General features: G+C 39.8%; 2 protein-coding genes across 2 annotated transcripts; both read left to right on the forward strand.

Annotated features, from left to right (window-relative positions):
* The first annotated feature begins 481 nt into the window (after positions 1-481).
* Positions 482-23,427, forward strand: LOC131978919 (ras-related protein Ral-B-like). The gene is made up of 5 exons (XM_059342739.1): positions 482-602; positions 20,740-20,933; positions 21,341-21,549; positions 22,219-22,396; positions 22,500-23,427. Exons 2-5 carry the CDS (start codon positions 20,796-20,798, stop codon positions 22,611-22,613), a joined length of 639 nt encoding a protein of 212 aa, XP_059198722.1. The 5' UTR covers positions 482-602; positions 20,740-20,795; the 3' UTR covers positions 22,614-23,427.
* On the forward strand, positions 12,373-16,718 carry LOC131978920 (ras-related protein Ral-B). The gene is made up of 4 exons (XM_059342740.1): positions 12,373-12,574; positions 13,546-13,754; positions 14,750-14,927; positions 15,034-16,718. The coding sequence occupies exons 1-4, from the start codon at positions 12,461-12,463 to the stop codon at positions 15,154-15,156; spliced, it is 624 nt and encodes a 207-aa protein (XP_059198723.1). The 5' UTR covers positions 12,373-12,460; the 3' UTR covers positions 15,157-16,718.
* Positions 23,428-23,838: the final 411 nt, after the last annotated feature.

Here is a 23,838-nt window from a genome sequence, read left to right on the forward strand (position 1 = left end):
CCCCTTGAGGTCAGACAGGCTTCATCACTAGCCTCTTTTAAATCCCTACTGAAAACTTTCTTTTATCGTAAAGCCTTTTTAACTACATAATCTCTTGGTTATTTTTCTCCCCCAACTCTTGCCACTTTCTATGTTTTGACATTTGTAATTCCAATTTGTCTGCATTGCACTTTGCTTGTTGTTTTAATTGTAATGTTTATCTGTCATCCATCCATCTGTGTTTTTATCTCCTGCCTGTAAAGCACTTTGTAACTTTGTTAGGAAAAGTGCTATACAAATAAAGTTTATTATTATTATTGTTATTATTATTATTATTATTATTATTATTATTATTATTATTATTATTATTATCCCACAAATGTTTAGAGAAGGTATATTAAACGGTTAAGCGGTGACGAGCCTCAGTGCAAATCAAAATAACCGACGACAGGACTGAGAGGTGGTGGTGACGTCACATCCTGTCATCTGGAGTTTTACATCCGGAAGGTGGGGCTTTTGTTGCAGGAGCGGTTTGCTTTTGGAGAACCAATGCCTCGAAATGCTCTATTAATGCAGTCATCAAGATAACATCAACCGAGGGCAGAAATACAAATCCTGCTTTGGTAAGGCTTGGTGCATTTTATTATGGAGTGGAGAAACTGTGGGCCGTTAGAGAGTAACAGAGTACCACACCTGTTTATAGGAAGGACGAGCGACCAGAGGACCAGAGGGCTGACCACGTTCATATCAACTCCTCATTCCTCTTGGCTTTGACTAACTAGTTTCAATGTCTGTTTTTCTTGTGGTAGTTTGTTTGTTAAATGTGTAAAACATAACACTATCTCGTTAATAATGGCTTGCAGGTTATCTTTAGGTTAGCTGGCGATACCTTCAGTTTTACTCTTGTGGGCTACATTTGCATTATTTTGTGGGCACTCAGTCCGTTTTCTCGCTTTTTAAAATCAATTATACAAAAATAGCACTCCATGGGTTTCTATTCGGGGAACTAACGTTGTGTGCCGCAGTAGCTTTAAGTAATTTAGCAAAACCGGTCGGCGTATTACCGAAGTGCATGTTTATGAGCTTTTGTGTTGATGGTCAGCTGCCGTTACATACGTCAGCATTAAGCTATAAGTCAAGAGTTGTGATAACGTTAAGTTATTTAACGTGTTTGGCCGCTGTAACATATGTTCAGTAAAGCTAACAGTATGCTTGATTAGCTAGCTGTTAAAATTACCAGTTGTAATTTATATTCCCATGGAGGATTACGCCAACTGGTTTGTGCTGAAAAGTTTTCCCTCTGAGAAGATGACACACCCAAGTTGGCTTATGGTTTCCTCAGCTAATTGTTGTAATCCCAACTGTCAGCAAAAACAGTGTGACTGTTTGTTTTTTTCCACCACACAATTTTGGCATCTAGAAGTTATTGCTATGGCCTAATGCGTGTATTTTCCTTTATGGTCAGTCTACTAAATTATATCATATGTTCAAATATCTTATTTGTGGGCCTTTTGAAACCCACTTAGGAGGACCTCTTGCCTTTGGGGCTATTTAGTACCCTAAAGGCAGAAATGCAATACAAAGAGGTGAAAATAGTTTGTTTTTAATACAAAGGCATCTTAGTTGAGAGCAAGCAGATGATGCTTTATGTCGTCACACTGTTAAAATAATCGCCTAAATCCAAGTTTTTTGTCCAAATTGTTGTTGTTGTTTTTTTTTTTTTTGCCTAAATCATCTCCTCATGACGCCGGCAACCTATGGTAAAATCGCCTACATCCTCAGTTGATCAGATCATGTGATTTTACCCCTTTAAGATCATCACTTCTTTGACAATTTGCCACATTCATAGGCATCAGATAAGAACCCAGCAAAGACGAGCTAGAGGGAGATTGTTTAGTTATCAGTTTAGTTTATCAGTGTTTTATTGTTGACACTAATATTGGTAACACATTACTCTAAGGTGTCTACATAAGAGTGACATGAGCGTGCCATAAACATGACATGAGATGTGTCATGAACATTAATGACACTTTGAAGTAACATTGATGCTCATGATACTTGTCATGTCATGTTTCTGACAGGCTTGTGTGACTCTGATGTAGACACCTTCAAAATAAAGTCTTACCATATCTTGCTTAAGTCACAAAGGCATGTTCAAAAAATTGCCTAAGTCATTTATTTTTTCTTAAATTACATAATTTACACACAGTGTTATTATTATGCCAATATTCATCCTTTATTACATCCTTTTTGAGTGAAATGATCAATAAATGTCATATGTTACACTTTTGGTGAAGTTTCCTGCAAAACTTGAAAAAATTAGTTAGGCAATTATTTTAACAGGGTGACGAAATGCAATACAAAGAGGTGAAAATAGTGCCATTTTTAAGGCAAAGGCATCTTAGTTGAGAGCAGGTGCTGGATAACCAATGTGTATTTGCTGTTAAGCCAGGACTGTTATGTTTACTGATGCTACATTTTTGCAAGTGGGTGCAAAATTTTCAACTCTTATCAGCCTTTTTTTTTGTTTGCTGACAGGTTGAAGGGTTTGTGAACAGGGTTGTGTTGGTGATGCAACACACACTTCCCATCCCATCTCATTAATAATACTTTTTATGTATCAGGGGAATGTGACAAATATAATTCATCATCCAGATTCATGTGTCTCAGGGGTGATTAAGGCCTAGATTAGATAACCTAAAAAATACTTAAACCGGCTGTTTTATCATCCTTTCTCTATAGTCTTCTTTATTGTATAGATAAAGAGTTTTTTGGTTCAGAGATGCATTAGAGGTGGGCTCTACTCCAAATATATCCAGTTTGTTTTTGGTCCATTAAGTGAATGAATAATCGTTTACTCAGACCATGTTTGTTGGCTTCTATTTGACTTCTTTCTGTTTCACCCTGAAGGCCATGTTATCTATAAGCATAACCAATTTGTTTTTGACATATTTAACAGTACTGAGACATTAGTTTTGACTAATGTGGCACAATATAATTTAAATAATAACAAGATAAATGTCCAAAATATAGGGTTGAAGTAAAGTAAAGGAAAAACACTTGAGGAGAATCTCAGCTAATATGGTCTCTTCCAAAACTTAGAGAGGCATTCTTGATAACAAGCAATAACTTGTAACTCATTTATTGCATCAGTATTCTTCTCTGTCTATCAGAGTCTAAGTGCAATTGGAAAAAGCTTGTCGGTGAAAATCTGTAGTGAAGCCGCATTATATTAAAATGACATTGTAGAGGAGTCTTATCTATGTGTGAAATGCTTCTTGATTATTCCCTTTTTATTGTCTTGTATTATAAGGGTTGTAAAGATTAAGTGTGTAAACCACTGATTCCCTTGGGGCCTCTTGACATGTCTGAATTAATCATAGTATGTCTTGTGGTGGAGTTGACCGTAAACATTGAATCTCAGACTGCAGCCGATGAGAGTGCTACTGCTGCATCCTAGACCCACTGCAAAATGTTTGATTTATAACTCACCGTGACATATACGTAAAGGTCACCGCTTATAAAACATGGCATGCTGATCACATACAACAAACAACTATTAGCTGATGTTATGCATGAGAGCACAGTGTTGCTCACTGTAAGTTTACTTTGCAAAACTTACAAACCGTGCTGTGTCGCGAAGGTCACAACAGTGTACACACAATTAGCAGCTGATCAGAAGCCCTGGAGGATAATGACAGTTTGAGAGAGATCGCAAATTCTTAAGTGGCAGATCATTATTGTGCAGTGTGTAGTGCCAAAATGCCTAGGTCAGCAGAAATAACTGTTCTCCCACAATCCCAAGCCTGAAATCTCATCTTATGTGTCCCCAGGTTGAGTTTGTTGAATTGTTGGGTTCAAGTCAGCCAGTCTGCAAGTGTCACTGAATACCACAGTTAACACGTCTGGAATGACATGCACTCAACTACGTCGTAAACAACCCGTGAGCACAATGCTGATTCCAGCACAATCGGAGCTAGCTCACGGAAACAACTTAGGGAATTGTTTTGCAGTCTTGTAGGGCTCCACCAGTATATTTCAGATTTTTTAATCTGATACAGATGTTTTTGTTTTGGAACTATTCATGGATGATATTTGCTGTTTCAGACTTTTAAGGAATATGCCTGAAATAACATTTAGACCATCACAGGAAGTGGAAACTCTCCAGTGAAATTCAAACTAATGAAACAGGTCAGTGCCTTGATCGGCATTGAAACAGCCCATTAAAACAAACAACAACACAGCTGGATTGTGACGTCCTGGCAAAAATAGATCTCTGCAAAGCTGTAGACCCGTTGCAAGCAAATGACATCGGAGGTGGAGAAAGGTCTTGTGAAGGAGGCTGAACGAGTCAGGCCTGCATTCCTCCCCTTATTCTGTCAGAGCTGTCTGGGTGTTTATCCCTGCAGTTCCAAACATGCTCTTCTTCAATTCAATGTTTTCTTAATGGTAATCCCCCTGGTTCCTTCCTATGACTGGATCTTATCAAAATATGACGAGCATTTTCTGTAAATCTTCAATTGCCCCATTTAGGATGTAACCTGGCTCATATCAAGGAGCTCCATCTGCTTTTCTGATCAGTTTTTTTTGTTTCTGATGAAGTTCCTGATAGACCTGTGTTCTGTGTGTGTAATAGCTCAGGAGTCAGATAAAACATCTGCTAATGAAGTTGGCCCTGGAAGTGACGTAAAGGGATAGAAAAACAACTGTCGGCCTTTTCTTTAGCTGGACTTGGAAAGTGAGTGATTATGTGCTGGAGATAGTGGTGTAGATAAGTGCATACCTAGCCCTCATGAATTGTCTGCTCTTTGTCAGCAGGGAGGAAGGGACGTTTTTATACTTTCTGTGAATGTCAGTTAATTACTCTATGACCATGCCTGAGCATTCAAAAACATGTTATATATGCAGGGAGCAAGCTGTCATTAACTGGGGATTCCAACAAAATTCAGTTGTCAAAAATCAATTGTATAAAAAAATAGGTATAATAAAACACTTACAGGGGGATGAATTACTTAGCAAGAGTGTTTTTTCTCTCCCAAGGCAGCTGATATACCATACTGACACACATACAGTAGGTGTGATTGCTATGTGTAAGGGACCAATTATGAAAAGCAGTACATCCTGTTTCCTATAAGCAAGAGGAACAAGCAATGCAAATATTTGCAGTGCATGATGAAAATTCTGCCTTTTTGTGCATTCAGTCTCCTTAACCCGTTGCTGGCATCCAGTGGCCTGTTTAGCCTTAATTAGGTTGTTAAAGAAGCTTCATGTGTGGGCTATGTTTGCCTCCTTAAAAACTGTAACTACCTGTCACTTCAACAACTATTATATGCCATAACTAATAGGTGTGGGAATTGCAAAGTAACTCACAATAATACAAAACCCTGGGGCCAATCTGTTTAGAATTCCTGCATGTTTTAAGAAAAATATCCATTTGGTGCCAGTGTATAGATAGTGTGTCACAGAAGAAAACAACACTATATATTCCTGTATCAGTAATTTGTCCCAAGGTAATAACAAACATACCACAAGACTGCTTAATTTTGTCAGTTTACTTATCTGTTGTCCTTCCTGTGTATCTCTGTCAGAGTTAAAGCATAGTGTGGTTCAGAGAATTGTTAGCAGTAACCTTCAATATTAATGAGTCTGTCTGTCAGGGTCATTTCTTGTATTAAGCACACTGAAATCCAGAGTCTGATGAACTGAATTTGCCATGTAAGCCCTGCAATGTATAATACAAGACTTGAGTACAGGCTATGTGCCGAGTGGAGAGATTTGAGATCCCACTCATCATTCACATCTCTTCACTCTGCCTCTTTCTCCTACACTCTGCTCCACTGCTCATCTATAGCCATTGCCAAGCACCTGCATTCTGAATGTGCTCTGTACTCTCCCAGGCAAGGCCATCATTTCACCAATGTGCAGTGAATAGCCCATAAGCGCAATATATAATGTAATGCACTGTATAGACCAATTATTTGGCGGTCACACAAAACACGGGCTGCCAATAAGAATATTGATCGCGAAGAAAACTATCTGGCAAAAAGGACCACTTTCTAAATGCCTTTTCTTTATTTTACTGTTGGAAATGCTGCCTCGATATTACGCGGGATAGGATCTGTTTAGTACCTTTTCGGTTTTGGCAGCCCACCGCACAACATGACATGTTAAAAACAGATTACAACTCTTCCTGTGATTATAGATTTTTCATGTATTTTAGCCTACTTCTGATGCCTTCTGCAACCGATATGCATGCCCAATTGTATGTGACGCTAGAGTGATGTGTTTGTGTTTAAGATGTAGGTAGCAGTATGTCCCGTGGTTTTAGAATGGCAGTAGAATGAGTTTGTCTGTCCAGGGTTTACAGAATGGTACAGAAAATACCACAAAGCTTGGTTTGCGGGCCTCATAGGCCCCATCAACACACCTTAGCGATGTGGGAGGGGGATACTAGGGGTTTAAGGTAGATTTTTCTTTGTCTTTTCAGAGCTTAAAACTCACTGAATTGTCAACCATGTAACTAAGCCTATTGTGTTTCCTGTCAGGTGAAAAAATGTATAGCAAGCTGGAGATCAGTAGTAGCAGTAGGGAGTTATTGGAGAGAAACAAATAGGTTTGTGAGTGAATGCATGCCAATATGTGAGCGCCTCTTTCTATCCATCCTGAACCAATCCAGTGGAATGCTTAAGTAATGGCCAAGGCATGAGTGTTTGGATAAGATCATCAGGGTCATCTGCAGGGAGGCTACAGAGAAGATCTGTTGTGTGTTAAAGCCTAGATCCGAAAAAAAACAACCCAGTTTGCATCACAATGCAATTAAAGCTGGAGTACATACGTACAGTACCACAACATGGTGTGACAGTTTGCATGAGTCATTGTTCTGACAGCTGAACTAGATCAGTGAAGGCTGCACTACATTTGCACTTTGACGATAATTTCCATATAAATAAGAAATGGGGAAAACTGTTAGTATAGAGATGTATTTGAAAAGGCAACTCACTTAGAGTTGTTGAAGTAGGAAGTTTTGTACCACAGAGAGGATTTAGTTCCCTGCTGCCCGGCCTGCTGCCCGGTTTCATCAAAGGCTCCTCTGTGCACTTTCCTGACCAAGGGTTGTTAGTATGCGTTGCGGGGTGCTTTTTTGGAATCTCTTTTTCGCTGCTGTATAACGTTTTTTACTTGGCTAAACCATTTTCCTGTCCTCCACTGACAGTGACCATTATAACTGCTCTATCTTGACTAAACACATTTCTGCGATGACTCCGCTGTGATTTGCTGTTAAAGTGGCTTCTCTGTGATAAACAGGCCATAGAATCTTGAGTCCTGCGTTGTTGTTGTGTGTTACAGCAGACCCATTCTCACACAAACCTCAAGACTGAGGTGACTCACGTTGGTTATATTGTTTTCTCCACAGTGAGACGTGCTTATGACTAGTTGGGTAGCTTCCCAGAAGCAAGGTGCCCCCCCCCAGTTAATTTGCCAGAGCAAAAGTGAAGTGAAGAACTTTTGCAGTCTTTGAGTGGTGAAAATTGGATGAGTCAAGAGATCTGCAGCTGGTGCATTAGGGAGGGAGTTGTGTATTACTGGCAGCAGAAGTATCAAGGGGGATTCTGTTTAGATATAACAAGAGTTAGTGGTGTTCTAGGGAATTTCGAGAGGCAAAACATGTTTTGCAAGTAGAAGGAATATCACAGTATTTTAAAGTGAAATGAAATGACATCACACCCTGTAACTTCTGTTGGATGTTCACATAGCAGCCGTGAAACATTGCAGGTTTTCTTCTCAACTGTACCGCCCACCTTAGCTTGTTGAGGTTGACTCAGTTGACCCACTGATGATGAGAGAAACAGCCGCACTGAGCTAATCTCCTTCTCAGGTCCTTGGAATTTAGTGGGTTGTTATGGGGCCAGAAAAGCCCCTGCTCTCTCCAGTGGATGGGGAGAGGAAATGCTCTCACCCTGTAACCTCAGGAATGCAGAGAGAAAGTCATCAGGGTCTCTGCAACGTATCTTAAATTTACACACACACACACACACACACACACACACCTATTTTATTTTGCTCTGACTGGAATATAAGCATCTCAGTACATGATGTTGAAATTCACCATCACTATGCTAACACTGCTGCACTTCTAAATACATTTAACCCATTTAATCCCAAATTTTTCCCAGACATGAAAATATCCAAATAATGTGTCATTAGTACTCCTTTGAAATAATCATAAATAAAATAATTTTGATTTTTTTTTTTTAATTTAATTTATATAATGCATTAACATATTTCTCCTATACAGTCATAAAATTATTATATTTCCCTTTCCAGTTATTAACAAATGTAGAGTTTTGTTACTGGTAGTCTTCAACATTGCCACTAGAATAACATTCTAGTGTGACTTTGGCCTACATTATCAAATATACAACTATACCAATATGAATACTGAGAGGACGATACATAGAGCAAACAAAAAATCGGTCTAACTCAACATTGTTACTTTATTGTAACAGACATACCATTTTTTTTATTTTTGGACATTTCCAATGTGATGGGAGGAGGAGAACATCCGTTGGCTCAGGGCAGCTTTGTTTGACATTCTGCAGGTATGGAGCCTTATAACTAAGAAATAATAAGACCGGTGGGATTAAATGGGTTGAATACCACTTTTTTTTATTGTGTTTAGAATCAGTCTATTAAGGGATACATTTGTTGACATCTACGTCAACTTAATCAGTCAAAGCATGCCTCAGTAAGGGCCTGGGTGATTGCTGCTCATGTTCTATTTTCAGTAAATGGACAAGCAAGGCTTGGTAGCATCAACATGAGGTATTTGGCTCCATCTGCTCGCTGTAATCTTTTATTAGTATCTGTGTGAGTCCTGGCAAACCTTTGATCATCCCTGCATAAGTGTTAAGATGAGCAACAAGGGGATGCTGGCCCATTCCCCAAAGGGACTAAATGAGTTGCTGTAGCCCTCACTGCACTAGTGTCATCTATATTTCAGGAGCCTAGCAACCAGAGTGGTCTGTTAGACTGTACCCCTCCTCCATAACCTTACACCCCTTTAAAAAGGACCAGCACCAAGCATACTCCAGCAGCATATTTTGGTCAGGCCTAAAATATGAATTCTTCTTCTGTCGCCTGCATTATAATGCTGCATGTGATGTGGTGAACTGCAGCTGGTGGAAATATGGTGGAACCTTTGCCCTAAGGTCTGAACTTCCTTTGGAAAAGCTGAACTAAGCACTTTCTTGTGTTAAGCATATTTTCCTCCCCCTTCAGTTTATTAACCATGATTGCTTTATTTATAGCATTGGGATTTGTGTGTACATGCACACACACAGTGAAGTGGGTTACAACTGAATAATTTAGATAGTGACCCCTATGCATAAATGCTGAGTTTGGCATAGGTTCTTTCAGAAGGTGTGTGCTTTTGTGTGTATGTTTGTGTTGATATCCTTCCTATGAGTGCTTTCACTGGCCTGGTTACTGATAACAAAGACAGGAAGAGCACAGGTCAGACTTCCTGGTCAGGGACACTGGGACCATGGTGCCATATCCTCAGTAGGCCAGCCTATAGCTGTCACACTATAGTTTGCAGACTACATATTAAACTGTAGGGTAGTTTGGTTTAGTTTAGTTTATTGGTTTAGTTGACAGGGACCATGTGCAGAACAGGTTCTATACCAGAGTTAGCTGAATAGCTATTTTGCATCTGTGGTCCCTGTGCAGGTTAAAAAGGGCAATAAACACAGACAGCAACAGCAACATTACAAAGTAGACATTATACAAAATGCATAAATACACTTGATGTACTAGGATCACTGATCACATGATTGATTATCCTTCAGCTATGTTTTCAGAGAGTTTTTTGACTTCCACTACTCGTCTCTAATATGGAGCAGCATTGAGTTCCATTTTCCTATTGCTTGGCATGAAAATGCTGATTGCCCAAAATAGATTTTCTTAAATGTGGTGGAACAATCGCCTCTCATTCAGGTACTGCAAACCACATGTTCCCCTCTGCTTTTGGACAATGCAAGGTAATATTGCAGGTTGCTTTCTTGGGGTTTGCAACATCATCGCCACATTTATAATGAAAACCTTAATGTAAAAAACCTCGCCACAGTTGGAGGTATGTGTTTTTTTTTCTGCCATCAGCAGGAATGTTTCCTCTGCCTTGTCTGGATAACTCTCAGAGCACACTCGTCTCGCCATATGAGCTGAAGTGAAATGTTTACTGTTAAGGAGGAGCAGCTTATGAATAAAGCTATGAATCAGCTCAGTGCTCCCATTACTGTGACATCCCGAGAGGAGGGAAGATTTTTTTTCTTTCTACAGATTGAGATAAAAGGATAAGGGGAACGAAGGTAAAGGAAAAGGAAAAGAAGAGGTTGGTTTCCATGTTGTGACAGTCACAGCACTGAGTCATCTCCAGGCACACTTTGAAGATACCAAGTCAAAGTGTCTGTCAACTCTTGCTCCACTGCTTCTCGCCTCAAGATTACATTAGTTTGTATTTATATAAGGTGGCATGTTTTGACATTTTTGCCAGATGCTTCAGCGTGTATATGGCTGTTTGTAGTTTGAAGTGAGATGAGTAAATGGCTGGGTGTTGGGTTACTGGCTGCTTTTTGTTTACCTATTCGTCAGGATTGCCAAGGGTGGAGCCCAGATATCAGAGTTCAGCATTTGCCAAAGGGTTAACGGATGAAAACTGAATGTCATTAGTGTTCATCAGACAGAAGGTTCTAGAAATGTGTCAGTAGGCTAGTCGACAGGAAGTGATGGATTGAACCTCTGCTTTGATATAAGAACAGAGGATATTGGCTGTGTGGTCCGTCTCCCAGAGCGGAGTGTCCGTTATCCATGATTACCTTTTTCTACAACCAGGTAAATCTTATTTAAATCTCTGCGGTCATGATGTCTGGGGAAGATAATTACTTCAAAGCTGCACTTTTCACTGCTGCAGAGTTTTATTTTGTTTTGTCTGAGAAAGTAGTGAAGTAAAACATTATTTTATCTTAAGTTGGTAGCAGCAAACTGTAATTAAAATATGAGCCAAATAAGTGCCTGTCACAATCTGTTTGGTCCCACCACAGTTTCATAATAAACCAAAAACATTTTACCCTTCTCCAAAGGAGATCTGGCTTTTAACTTCTACTTTTTAAGAAATAATATTTTAAATCCACATGCTTTACTGATATTATTCTATGTACAGCTTGTCTATCAATTGTTTAAAAGCTCCATAAACTGGTAATATTTCATTATTTTAGAATTCTTTGAAATCTTCCAGGACACATGGACAGGCACCAATTTTTGCCCCAATGAAAACCCTGTCCCATAGACATAGACGGTCTCAGTGGGCTAAGATGCGTCCTTTAACAGCAAAGTGAAGGATTTCACTTGAGTCTCACTTTCTGTTGTTCATACACAACTATCGACCATTCCGATGAAAGGCATAATGCCAGATCCTGTCTCTGAAGCTTTAACTGATCATTAAAAAGCCCATCAATGGCTGTGTTAATAGCTGCTTTAATGTAGTGTACTATGACAGTCAAACTAGGGACGCTCAGTATTGACGTTTTTGCCAATATCCAATTAATGTTTATGTTGATGTGCTAAAACAGCTATAAATACAGTTAATGTCTTTGCAATAGGATTGCAGGTCTACTTCTTACAAGTGGAATTAACCTATCATAGAGAAATGTGATCCTGTGGTGAAAGACATAACCAAGATAGCACTTGTAGTGTTGGTAAAGTGTCCTGCTACGAATCGCAGAATGATGACATGTTTTGATTTGTCTTGTGTTTGTCTGTTCACATATGACACTTGAAACAGTAACTTGCTGTCAATTCAAAGGCTGTGCAGCTCATAAAATGGCACACAGACATTTACAACAGTCAGCTTTTACTTTGTTGGAAGTTGTGTCTGACAAAAGATATTAAAGTCAGGTGAAAGCAATTGACTCTGAGCTTTCACCTTCTGAGGGCGGGGCCCATATAGTGCAGATATATGGCCAATGACACCTTTCTTTTTAATGATGTTAGCACATGATGCCTTATTTTAATGCATTCCTAAATGCTGTCTCCCAGTGGAGAGCGATAGCTTCATTACTCCTGATCAGCTGCAACGACCTTTTGATGGTGAACTTTATAAAGTTGTGAGATTCATGAGTAGGCAATTTGGCACTTTAATGGTAAGGGTGGAGGTTAGGATTCAAGATTTGCTGGAGCAAAGCCGAGCGCCTTGGCACAGCAAGTTACTGTCACAGTGAAAGCTGTTCAGTAACAACTGTCATCTGTCCGCACGCTGTTCTCTCTCTATGGACGTTATTTACTGTAGGTATTGATATGTTCCCACTTCTGTCATTCACAGGTTGTGTCAGAGTGTCTGGGTGTCTGGGTGCAGAGAAAGTGTAAGAGTGGGTGTGTGTGTGTGCATGTGTGAGTGTGTGAAAGAGACACTAAGAAGAATCCAGTGATGGCTACCGGTAAAAGTAAAAACCAGAGCTCTCTGGCACTGCACAAGGTGATTATGGTGGGCAGTGGAGGCGTGGGGAAGTCTGCCCTCACCCTGCAGTTCATGTATGATGAGGTGAGTCCATACCCTGATTATCATCTTATAAATACTATATGTACAAGGCAATCAGATAGTAGGAGTGTAACTGTACACAGAAATCACGTTACACTTTCTACCTCTTAAAACGTATCTATTCATGCATATTTGCAATATGTTTCTTTATTTTGAACCGAAAAAAAAGAACCTTTAACTATTTTCATGATATACATAAAGAATACATCATACACTGTAATACACTGTGACAACACAAAACAAAAAATTACCAAAAAAGCAGCAGGACACAATAGGCAATAATCTAAAAAGCATCTATTATGCTACGGAATTTGAATAATAAAAAAAATACCATGTGCATTAGAATATATATATCCACCATTGCTTTATCTTTGCCCCAACCAGGTGATCTACAGATTGAGTGATCGTGAAACCAAAAAAAGAGCAATTCTATTTGAGTAGTGCTGTGCTGTAAAATGTAGTGGAAATGCAGCATAAAAGTTTCTGGACAGAGACTCCTGGTTGTGAAATTTGGTTCCTTCCCCATTACGTGCATCAGTTACCGTGTACTCTGCAACCGTCCATGACGGTTCAGCAAAAATACACAAACCCATACAGCCCTACCAGGTAGTAGATAGAGAAGGAGGGTTTTAATAATAGGCCAGTGTCAGAAGGAAGCACCTCTTTGTCCAACTAGTTCACTTTTTTCCAACTTTCCTCTAAAGGTTTCAAGTTAAAAGTCATTCTTTCAAGTGGTTCACCAGTGGAAAGATTTTAAGGGTCAAGTGCAATTCAAAATAGTTCAGAAAACAGTGAATCTGTTTCTAGGAAACAACATTGGCTTCTGAATCACAGAGGTGCTACAAAAGGTTGACATGGATTATTTTAAAAAGCACACTTGCACTTTCTCTAGTCCTTTGTTTGTTGATCACAAATGTTGACTGTGACAACGACACTTAATATATATCTAAAGAAATGTATCTTTTCATTCCCAGTTTGTGGAGGACTACGAGCCCACCAAGGCAGACAGCTACAGGAAGAAGGTCGTTCTGGATGGCGAGGAGGTCCAGATTGACATTCTGGACACAGCCGGCCAGGAGGACTACGCTGCCATCAGGGACAACTATTTCCGCAGTGGGGAGGGCTTCCTATTGGTCTTCTCCATCACAGAGCACGAGTCCTTCAGTGCCACCGTGGAGTTCAGGTACTGTTTCCTGCCTACATCTGTCTGTTTATGGGACTGAAAACATGTAAATGCTTAGACAGCAATGGATATTTGGCCTTTAATTACATATCAGCTAGTACATGTTGGCCATTGCTGACCATTTGATTACATTCTTCTTGTAAAATGTATTTTTTGTGGGTAGGGATCCACAAAAAAACTATTATTCCAGTTTAAGAACTTTAATAGAAGAATCTGCCAGTACCATATCCTAAAAAGTGTCCGTGTGGATCTGTGACAGAACGGTTTTGATAGCATTGAGACAGCTTCTCTTTATCCCTAGCATGCACAAAGTACTAAAGCTCCAATACAGATTTCGGTCAGCAACACTGCAGAAGCATGTAGATCTGAAAGTTTTGCTGAACTAGAAGTAAAGTATCTGTCATGAAATCAGTCTGGGAATCATTTGACACAGTCAGTGTTATGAATTTAGGAATGGGTATTGATCAGATCATTATAGGCACATAATCAGTAAAAAATATGCAATGAGGTGATTGACATTAATACTTTAAGAGGGCAGTTTGATGACAGAGATGAAGTGCTGATGTCATTTAGTTTCACTTGATACCAAAGGTGGGGACTCTAATCACATGACTTGGACTCCAGTCAGACTCGAGTCATGAATGTGATGACTTTTGACTCATCTTGACAAAATGTAAGGAGACTTGCAACTTGACTTGGACTAATAACTTGTGACTTCACTTGGACTTGAGCCTTTTGACTTGAATAGATTTGCTACTTTCCCCAAAACGAGTGGAACAAGTTATAGTGCAGATTTTAAAGGCATACATGATCAGTGTAAATATTATTACTCTGTTGTTAAAAGGACTCAGAACTCAACCTGTAGGACATGGGACTTCACCTGAGACTTGTCAGTCTTAACTTGGGATTTAATCGCAATGGAAAAAAGAATGATTTATTTACACAAGGGAAACTGGTACCCTATATTTACTGTATAATCTGTGCTGTGCCACCAGGGAGCAGATCTTGAGGGTGAAGGCGGAAGAGGACAAGATCCCTCTCCTTCTGGTAGGGAACAAGTCCGACCTGGAGGAGCGTAGGCAGGTATCTGTGGACGAGGCCCGAGGGAAGGCCGAGGAATGGGGCGTCCAGTACGTGGAGACATCTGCCAAAACCAGAGCCAACGTTGACAAGGTGTGTCCATAAACACACCAAACTTACTACATTACTATAAACTGATTAAGTTTCAACTGTGGGGAAGTAGAAGTATTTCATTTCTCTCTTTCTTTTTTCTCCCCAGGTATTCTTTGACCTGATGCGCGAAGTACGAGGCAAGAAAATGTCAGAAAACAAAGACAAGAACGGAAAAGGAAAGAACAAGAAGAACAAGAAGAGCTTCAAAGAAAGATGCTGTTTACTTTAAACTCTTCATGGACCTGAACTACCCACAACGCAACTGTTAAGTTGGGGAACAAAGCAGAGCGTCCTTGCCATTGTCATTCAAAAGAAATTTGACCTTTTTTAATAGCTGGTTTTAGTTTAGTGTTTAGAACAATCTCAACCACTTTTTTTAGTTTTTAATTAATGAAATCTGACTTGCTGTTTCATTGGAAGATAACCACTGTTGTGACTGTGACTCAAACTGCAGTGCTTGATGGCTCATAGGAAGCCAATGACCAAACTGCCACTGACACTAACTCTGCTGCTCAAGACATTCTCCACTGTTAAACTCAGCGATTATACTGCCTTTGACTTTGGTTCAGTGTGTTTTACACCAGAATTGTTGAGTCTTTAAGTAAACAGTGCTCTTAATTTCTTTACCTGTTCTTAATCTTAATCTGCATAATTCTCATTCTATATTAGTATAGACCCCTTGAATCTATGTTCATCAATTTACAAGGAACTCTAATGCTGCTGTCTGTCTTATTTTGTGATCACTTATGATGACATTTAATGTCACGTCTGTCGAAGATGTTGGCCTCATTCGTTCATCTGTCCGGACTCTGATCTATGACTTCAGAGCTTGTTTTGAATGGATGTTGAAACCGGAACTTTCAAATGTCTTCTTCTTTTCCAGTTCATCCAATGGTTTGTGATTTTCTGACCACAGAAGAATCAGTGCAATCAGAGGTCTTGTTGCCAAACAGGGTTATTATTATCAGGCCTTGCATGATTACTACCAATTAATCCAAAGATGCTTTGCAGTTTTTCTGGAAGACTGCTGCAAGATAAATATCTTTGGTGACTGTAAATCACAGAAAACCCCCAAATTCATGGTGAGGTAATTTATCACTTACCGAGTTTCATGTTGATATTTTAACATATGTTAGATATTCTGAGGCTGTGAAGATAAGGTTGTCGTGTATTTACTATTAATTTTTTCTTGGTATGCTCATGTTATCTGGCCCTTCCCACCCTTTTTCACAGTGCAGATTTCTTCCTGTTTTACACGACTGTTGATGTTTGGAGTCTGAACTGTGAGACAGGTGTTGACAATCCAGGAGGCCATCATGCTTCTGGTCCACGATGGCATTATAATCAATAACTCCCTACTATCCCCTTTTTCTTTTTTCCTTGTTTTTTTAATAACATGCACTACATTGCCAATACCTAAGAAGTGAACTTCATGTTGAATGGAGTCACACTGGAAATTTTTAAACAGTCTGTGCCAACAAAATCACAAGAAATCAAACAATGTTTGTGGATGTACAGTATGTATGTTAATAATGTGAGTGTATGTACATTTACCAGAAAATCCTACTACCTTTCTATGTCGGTGTGAGTGAAGCTTTGGAAAGGGTGCCAACTTCTTAACTGTTGTTTAATCAAGCGCTACAGTGAACAAGATGTTTCTACCACTGCCTAGACCATTCTTTGTAACATGTCCGCATGTCTTTTTTTCCTTTTACTTCCTACTGCTGTGAGTATGCCGTTATCTCTCTGCAGCGAGAGTGTTGCCGAATAAATGCCTTTTTCCCTTTGTAAGTACTGGACATTATTTTGGATATATTTATATTCATGTTACAACCTCTGCCTCTCACAGGCCTTACCCTCTATTAGAATCTGTGGGTAACATTCTAATCACAAGCATGCATTTGCACATTGAACAGTGGCAGCTTTCCAATAGACTGCCCCACCACTCCCCACATCTAAGACCTTCACTGAACAACCTTCTTTACTCAACAAGTAATTCTTGTGCAGACCCTGGGGTATATAACACAGAAGGACCACTTTCTACTATCCTTTTTCCCATGCAGGGTACAGCGATTTGCCCACTGATTTGCTGGAATCTCATCTGCCAGAAATTGGTCATACAGGCTGAGACAACAGCTTTGTTTTCCTAGAGGATGAAGACAACCTCTTGACATCCCTTCCTCTCCACTAGTGATGACCACTGAGAAGGACTAAGCACAACCACCCAAGAGCCAGGCAATGGAAGAGGGACATCTATGCCTCTTTTTCAGGGTCTGTGCTTGCTGGAATGACGAAGGACTGGTGAAAATAGATGGGATTGTGTCGATTGCAATGTAGCAGATGTCCCTTCTGGGCAGGATGCACCTACATGTTACTATGCTCCCTGAAGACCTGGGAAATGTGGTGTGCAGGCTGTCTATTGCTTGTATATACAGTCATGGAAAAATTATTAGACCATTGTTTTTCTTCTATTTCTTGTTGATTTTAATTCCGGGTACAACTAAAGGTACATTCGTTCGGAAAAATATAATAACAAAAATAGCTCATAAGAGTTTAATTTAAGAGCTGATATGTAGACATTTTCAATGGTTTTCTTGATAATGGTTTTGGTTATGATCAAGAAAATCATGGAAAATGGAAAAATAGTTGTTCCAGGCATTAAAATGAACAAGAAATTGAAGAAAACAAGGGTGGTCTAATATTTTTTTTCCATGACTGTAGATCTCTGCAAGGTTAGGCCATGGCTCTACCCAGTTCAGTTGCATACTACCTGGGTCGGCTGTGGCTATGCTGTGTCCTTAAATATTATTTTTAAAAAGTAGTTGAGCTTTGGTGGCAACCCTTAAGTCACTGTGCTCAAGATGAGTATATTTAATAGAGGGCAGAGCCTGTGTGAGATAGAACAATAGTTACAGTATTGTAACCCTAGTTCTATAACCTCCGGCTCATCTACCTAGGATCCTTTGCTCGCTGAAGAGGGTGTCTGATAGCAGATACTGTGGGGTCCACACATTCAGGTAGGCACGTGCTGATTGGCCAGCTAGGTTTCTTCAAATTTCATTAGGCGAATGCATGCTTGTGATTAAAAAGTATTACCCAGAGTCCAGTCGAGGGCTCCGCCTGTGCTTACAGAACTAGGATTACAATGCCATAACCTTTATTCACACTCAGCAAGTGAATTGGTTCCCACCAGTGGACTCAGCGCTGTATCATGCCCTCTGCTGGCTGGTGGAGGGAATGAAACTGCTCTCACAACTTTCCATCTGGACACCTTACAGTTACTCTGGCATTTGCCTCTGAAACGAAATGTTATGGTTGTCATGTTGTTCTCTTCAGGACAACCTGTGCCCCAGTTTATTCAATAAATGGATCAGTTACTCACTTTGCATTGACTGTTCCTCTCCCATCTAGAAAAGACTGCCAGCGGCCTCTTTTTCTTGAATTTGACAGTGATGTAGTACCACAGCTTTTTGAATGAATCTTAACAGACTTATCTTACATGGCAGGGTGAGTGTAACATCGCCCACAAGATCAACCAGTCGTGAGCTCTCATTACTAAACCTCTATGAGTGGCCAGGTCAGTAAAACTCATTTCAGAACATGAAAACAGGGTTGACAACCCATATATCACTTAGAGAATATTGTTCTAGGACAGGAAGTGTCCTCCATCTGTTATTTAAAAGCGGGAAATACTAAGTTAAGTATAACTGTCCTCTATAACTAAACATGACAAAGTGTAACTTTGAAAAATACTTTAATATTTACATTTTATTCTTACAGGAGCTTGTTTGTGTCTTTCATGCTGAAAGTTTATAATGACCTTATTTTGATTTTGAAATCTAAAAAGTGTTTCTGTAGGGATTGATCATTTGCTGTAATATTTGTATTTGGCAGATTCCCTGTGGTGTCCCCTTTGGTGTCAACAATCAAATATTCCTCATGTTTTCAAATCGCCCATATGTTGGCAATGCAGCAGCTCCAGTTTGTACACCTTAACAGCATTAGAGATGAGACTTTTGCTTCTCTGTACTTCTGGAGAGAATTGTACATTTACAGGTATTGATCGGACAGGCCGACAGCGGGTGAATTTATAAATTTAGTCCTCCGATTTTTAAAAGAGAGTGCAGAGAGAAATGCTGTTGGGTATTTAAACCTATAATATTTATGGCAGCCAACGTTCCACATTTACTGCATGCCTCACCGAAAGCAGAAGTGAAATGTTTACTGTTTGGGAGGAGCAGATTGTGAATAAAGCTATGAATCAGCTCAGTGCTCCCATTACTGTGACATCCCGAGAGGAGGGAGAATTTCTTCTTATTACATATTGAGATAAAATTACACGGGGGGAGAGAAGGTAAAGGAAAAGAACAGACTGGCTCCTGTGTTGTGACAGCCAGAGCAGTGAGTCATCTCCAGGCAGACTTTGAGAACACCAAGTCAAAGTGTCTGTCACAACTCTTGCTCCACTGCTTCTTGGTTCAAGGTAATTAGTCTGCGTTTATATAATGTGACATGTCGTCTGTATCGCCAGATGCTCAACCAAGTATTGTACTCATCATAGTTTGTAATAACATGAGTTATGTCTGCGTGTTGGGTTACTGCTGACCTGTCCAGCAGGATTGCCAAGGGTGGAGGAGCAAGATATCAACAGTGAGCTGACACCCTAAACTCTGAGTTTAGTATTTGCCAAAGGGTTAACAGATGAAAGCTGAATGTCATTAGTGTTAATCAGACAGAAACCAGTAGAAGTGTGTCAGTAGGCGCGTCCACAGGAAGTGATGGGCTTAAACTTCGGCTTTGAGATCAGAACAGAGGATATTGGCTGTTTGGTTGATCTCCCAGAGACAGTCTCAGTGGGCTGAGATGCATCCTCTAATAGGGAAGTGCAGGATTTCACTTTTCATTTTCTGTCTCACTTTCTGTCATTCACGTACAACTATCGACCATTACAATGAAAGGCAAAATGCCAGACCCTGTCTCAGAAGGATTAAGCGATCATTAAAAAGCCCATCAATGACTGTGTTAATGGCCGTTTTAATGCAGTGTACTATTACAGTCAAACTAGGGATGCTGAGTATTGAAGTTTTTGCCAATATCCAATTATTGTTTATGGTAATGTGCTAATAGAGCTATAAATATTCTTAATGTCTCTGCAATAAGAACACTACTTCCTAGTGGTGTTAGATATAGCAACCAAGGTGGTAAAGTGTCCTGCTGCTAATGGCAGAATGATGACATGTTTTGACATGTCTTGTGATGAATCTGTTCACACATGACACACTTGATACAAGAAATTCCTGTCCATTCAAAGGCTGTGCAGGTTTATACAGGACATGCAGTCATTTACAGCATAGTCAGTTTGTCTGACAAAAGATATTGAAGTCAGGTGAAAGCAATTGACTCTGAGCTTTCACCTTCTGAGGGCGGGCCCATATAGTGCAGATATATGGCCAATGACACCTTCTTTCTTTTTAATGATGTTAGCACATGATGCCTTATTTTAATGCATTCCTAAATGCTGTCTCCCAGTGGAGAGCGATAGCTTCATTACTCCTGATCAGCTGCAACGACCTTTTGATGGTGAACTTTATAAAGTTCTGAGATTCATGAGTAGGCAATTTGGCACTTTAATGGTAAGGGTGGAGGTTAGGATTCAAGATTTGCTGGAGCAAAGCCGAGCGCCTTGGCACAGCAAGTTACTGTCACAGTGAAAGCTGTTCAGTAACAACTGTCATCTGTCTGCACGCTGTTCTCTCTCTATGGACGTTATTTACTGTAGGTATTGATATGTTCCCACTTCTGTCGTTCACAGGTTGTGTCAGTGTGTCTGGGTGCAGAGAAAGTGTAAGAGTGGGTGTGTGTGTGTGCATGTGTGTGTGTGTGTGTGAAAGAGACACTAAGAAGAATCCAGTGATGGCTACCAGTCCAACACTGCACAAAGTGATTATGGTGGGCAAAGCAGCAGTAGGGAAGTCGGCCCTTACCCTGCAGTTCATGTATGATGAGGTGAGTCTTCTCATTCCTATATCAACAATAATGGGTTTAAAGTTACCAGATAGAGAAGTGAGGTTTAAACAGTAAGCCAGGGACACAATAACCTCTTTGTCTAACTAGTTCACCATTTTATTTTTTTGTCAGATTTCCTGATCTAGATATCACTTATTTGCTAAACAAGTTGATTGAGTCAGCACTTCCTCTAAAAGCTTCAAGTTTGAATTCATTCTGACAACTGCAAGAAGTGTTCAAGAGGAAGAACATAATTGTAGGAAACAACAGTGGCTCATACATCACAGAGGTGCTACAAAACTACTGAAAGGTTAACTTGGATTCTTGGAAACACATAACTGTAAATATATTTATTAGCATGTTTAATGTTTCATATTTTTAAATTCAATGCATCTTTTAATCCCTAGTTTGAGGAGGACTACGAGCCCAGCAAAGTAAGCAGCTACAGTAAGAAGGTGGTTCTGGATGGTGAGGAGGTCCAGGCCAACATTCTGGACACAGCGGGACAAGAGGACTACGCTGCCATCAGGGACAACTATTATCGCAGTGGGGAGGGCTTCCTATTGGTCTTCTCCATCACTGAGCACGAGTCTTTCACTGCCACTATGGAGTTCAGGTACTTTTTTACCCTCAGTCCTAGTCCAAGAACTTTCATAGAAGCATCTGCCAGTGCTATGTCCTAAATTAGAAATGCAAATCCAGGTAACAGTATTGTTTAGGAGCTCTGCATTTAGAGTGTATAATCTGCACCTTAGATGTGCTTTGATGGTTTTATATTAGCATGTTACATAATATTTTTATAGGGAGAGGGGTGTCAGTGTGGATCTGTCGTGGCAGGAAGGTTTTGATGGCATTGAGGCAGCTTCTCTTCATCCCGAGCATGAACAAAATAATGAAGCTATAATGTAGATTTCAGTCAGCATTGCCATTATGCCTGTCTGGGAATCATTATTTGACAAATGCTATGCTGTAAATGAGGAAATGGTTCAAGCTATTTAAAGAAACACCATTGAGCAGTTTTCACAACAGGCCTACCTAAAAAAACTATGGGTCAAATAAAGAATGAATAATCACTCACAAAATACCCTGAGTGGCAGCCAGAACTATTAGTTTTGCTACCCAGCTCTTAAAAATGTTAATTTCATCAGGGAATATGTAGGAGTTGTATTTAAAGCTCTGTTAGATTATGTTACATTTTATCACAATCAAAAGATAATTACTGAGTACACAAAGAAAACTGGTGAAGTACCCTATATATACTGTATAATCTGTGCTGTGCCACCAGGGAGCACATATTGCGGGTGAAGATGGAAGAGGACAAGATCCCTCTCCTTCTGGTAGGGAACAAGTCCGACCTGGAGGAGCGTAGGCAGGTATCTGTGGACGAGGCCCGAGGGAAGGCCGAGGAGTGGGGCGTCCAGTATGTGGAGACATCTGCCAAAACCAGAGCCAACGTTGACAAGGTGTGTCCATAAACACACCAAACTTACTACATTACTATAAACTGATTAAGTTCCAACTGTGGGGAAGTAGAAGTATTTAATTTGTCTTTCTTTTCCCCCCCAGGTATTCTTTGACCTGATGCGTGAAGTACAAGGCAAGAAAATCTCAGAAAACAAAGACAAGAACAGAAATGAAAATAACAAGATGAGCTGCAAAGAAAGATGCTGTTTCCTTTAAAGTCTTCATGGACCTGAACTACCCACAACACAACTGCTAAGTTGAGTTAATCAGTTTACAAGGAACTCTAATGCTGCTGTCTGTCTTATTTTGTGATCATTTATGATGACATTTAATGTCACGTCTTTTGAAGATGTTGGCCTCATTCGTTCATCTGTCCGGACTCTGATCTGTGACTTCAGAGCTTGTTTTGAATGGATGTTGAAACCGGAACTTTCAAATGTCTTCTTCTTTTCCAGTTCATCCATTGGTTTGTGATTTTCTGACTACAGTGCAATCAGAGGACTTGTTGCCAAACAGGGTTATTATTATCACGCCTTGTCTGATTTCTGCAAATCAACCCAAAAACAACAAAATTACAACAACAAAAAATCAGTGTACAGTATGTTATATATAATTATATAATCTGAGTGTATATATAATTATATAATCTGAGTGTATGTACATTTCCAAGAAAATCCCACTACCTTTCTATGTCTGTGTGAGTGGAGCTTTGGAAAGCGTGCCAACATCTTCACAGTTGTATAATCAAGTGCTACAGTGAAAAAGATGTTTCACCACTGCTTTTAACTTCCACCTGCTGTTAGTATGCTGTTATCTCTCTGCAGCAAGAGTGTTGCAGAATAAATGCATTTTTCCCTTTGTAAGTACTAGACATTATTTAGAATATATTCCAACCCATATGTTGCAGCTTCACACTAAGCATGGTTAACTCTGATTTTATTTTAGAACCATGGCAAAAGACGATTTACACTCGATTTTGAATGTTGAAACCGATTCAACTGAAAGTGAACTGACACCCCTAGTAGACTGAGTGCTGCATATTGCCCTCCTCTGGCTGGTGGAGGTAATGAAACCGCTCTCATGCCTCACGTGTGGACACTGTACGGTTACTCTGGTATTAGCCACTGAAGTGAAATGTTATGGTTGTCATGCTGTTCCCTTTGGGGCATTCTGTGGCCCAGTTTAGTCAAACAAACCCAGCAGTTACTCACTTTGCATTGATTGTTCCTCTGCCATCTAGAAAATAGTGCCAACGGCCTGTTTTTTCTTGAATTTGACAATGATGTACTACCAGTTTTTATTAACCTTACAGGCTTTTCTTACATGGCAGGATGAGTGTAATGCTACCCTCAAGATGAACCAGTATTGGGCTCTCATTTCTGAACCCATGGGATTGGCCAGGTCAGTAAAACTCATTTCATAACATAAAAACAGGGTTGAC

Source organism: Centropristis striata, chromosome 10, assembly GCF_030273125.1.
Source record: "Centropristis striata isolate RG_2023a ecotype Rhode Island chromosome 10, C.striata_1.0, whole genome shotgun sequence".
NCBI classification, from domain to species: Eukaryota; Metazoa; Chordata; class Actinopteri; order Perciformes; family Serranidae; genus Centropristis; species Centropristis striata.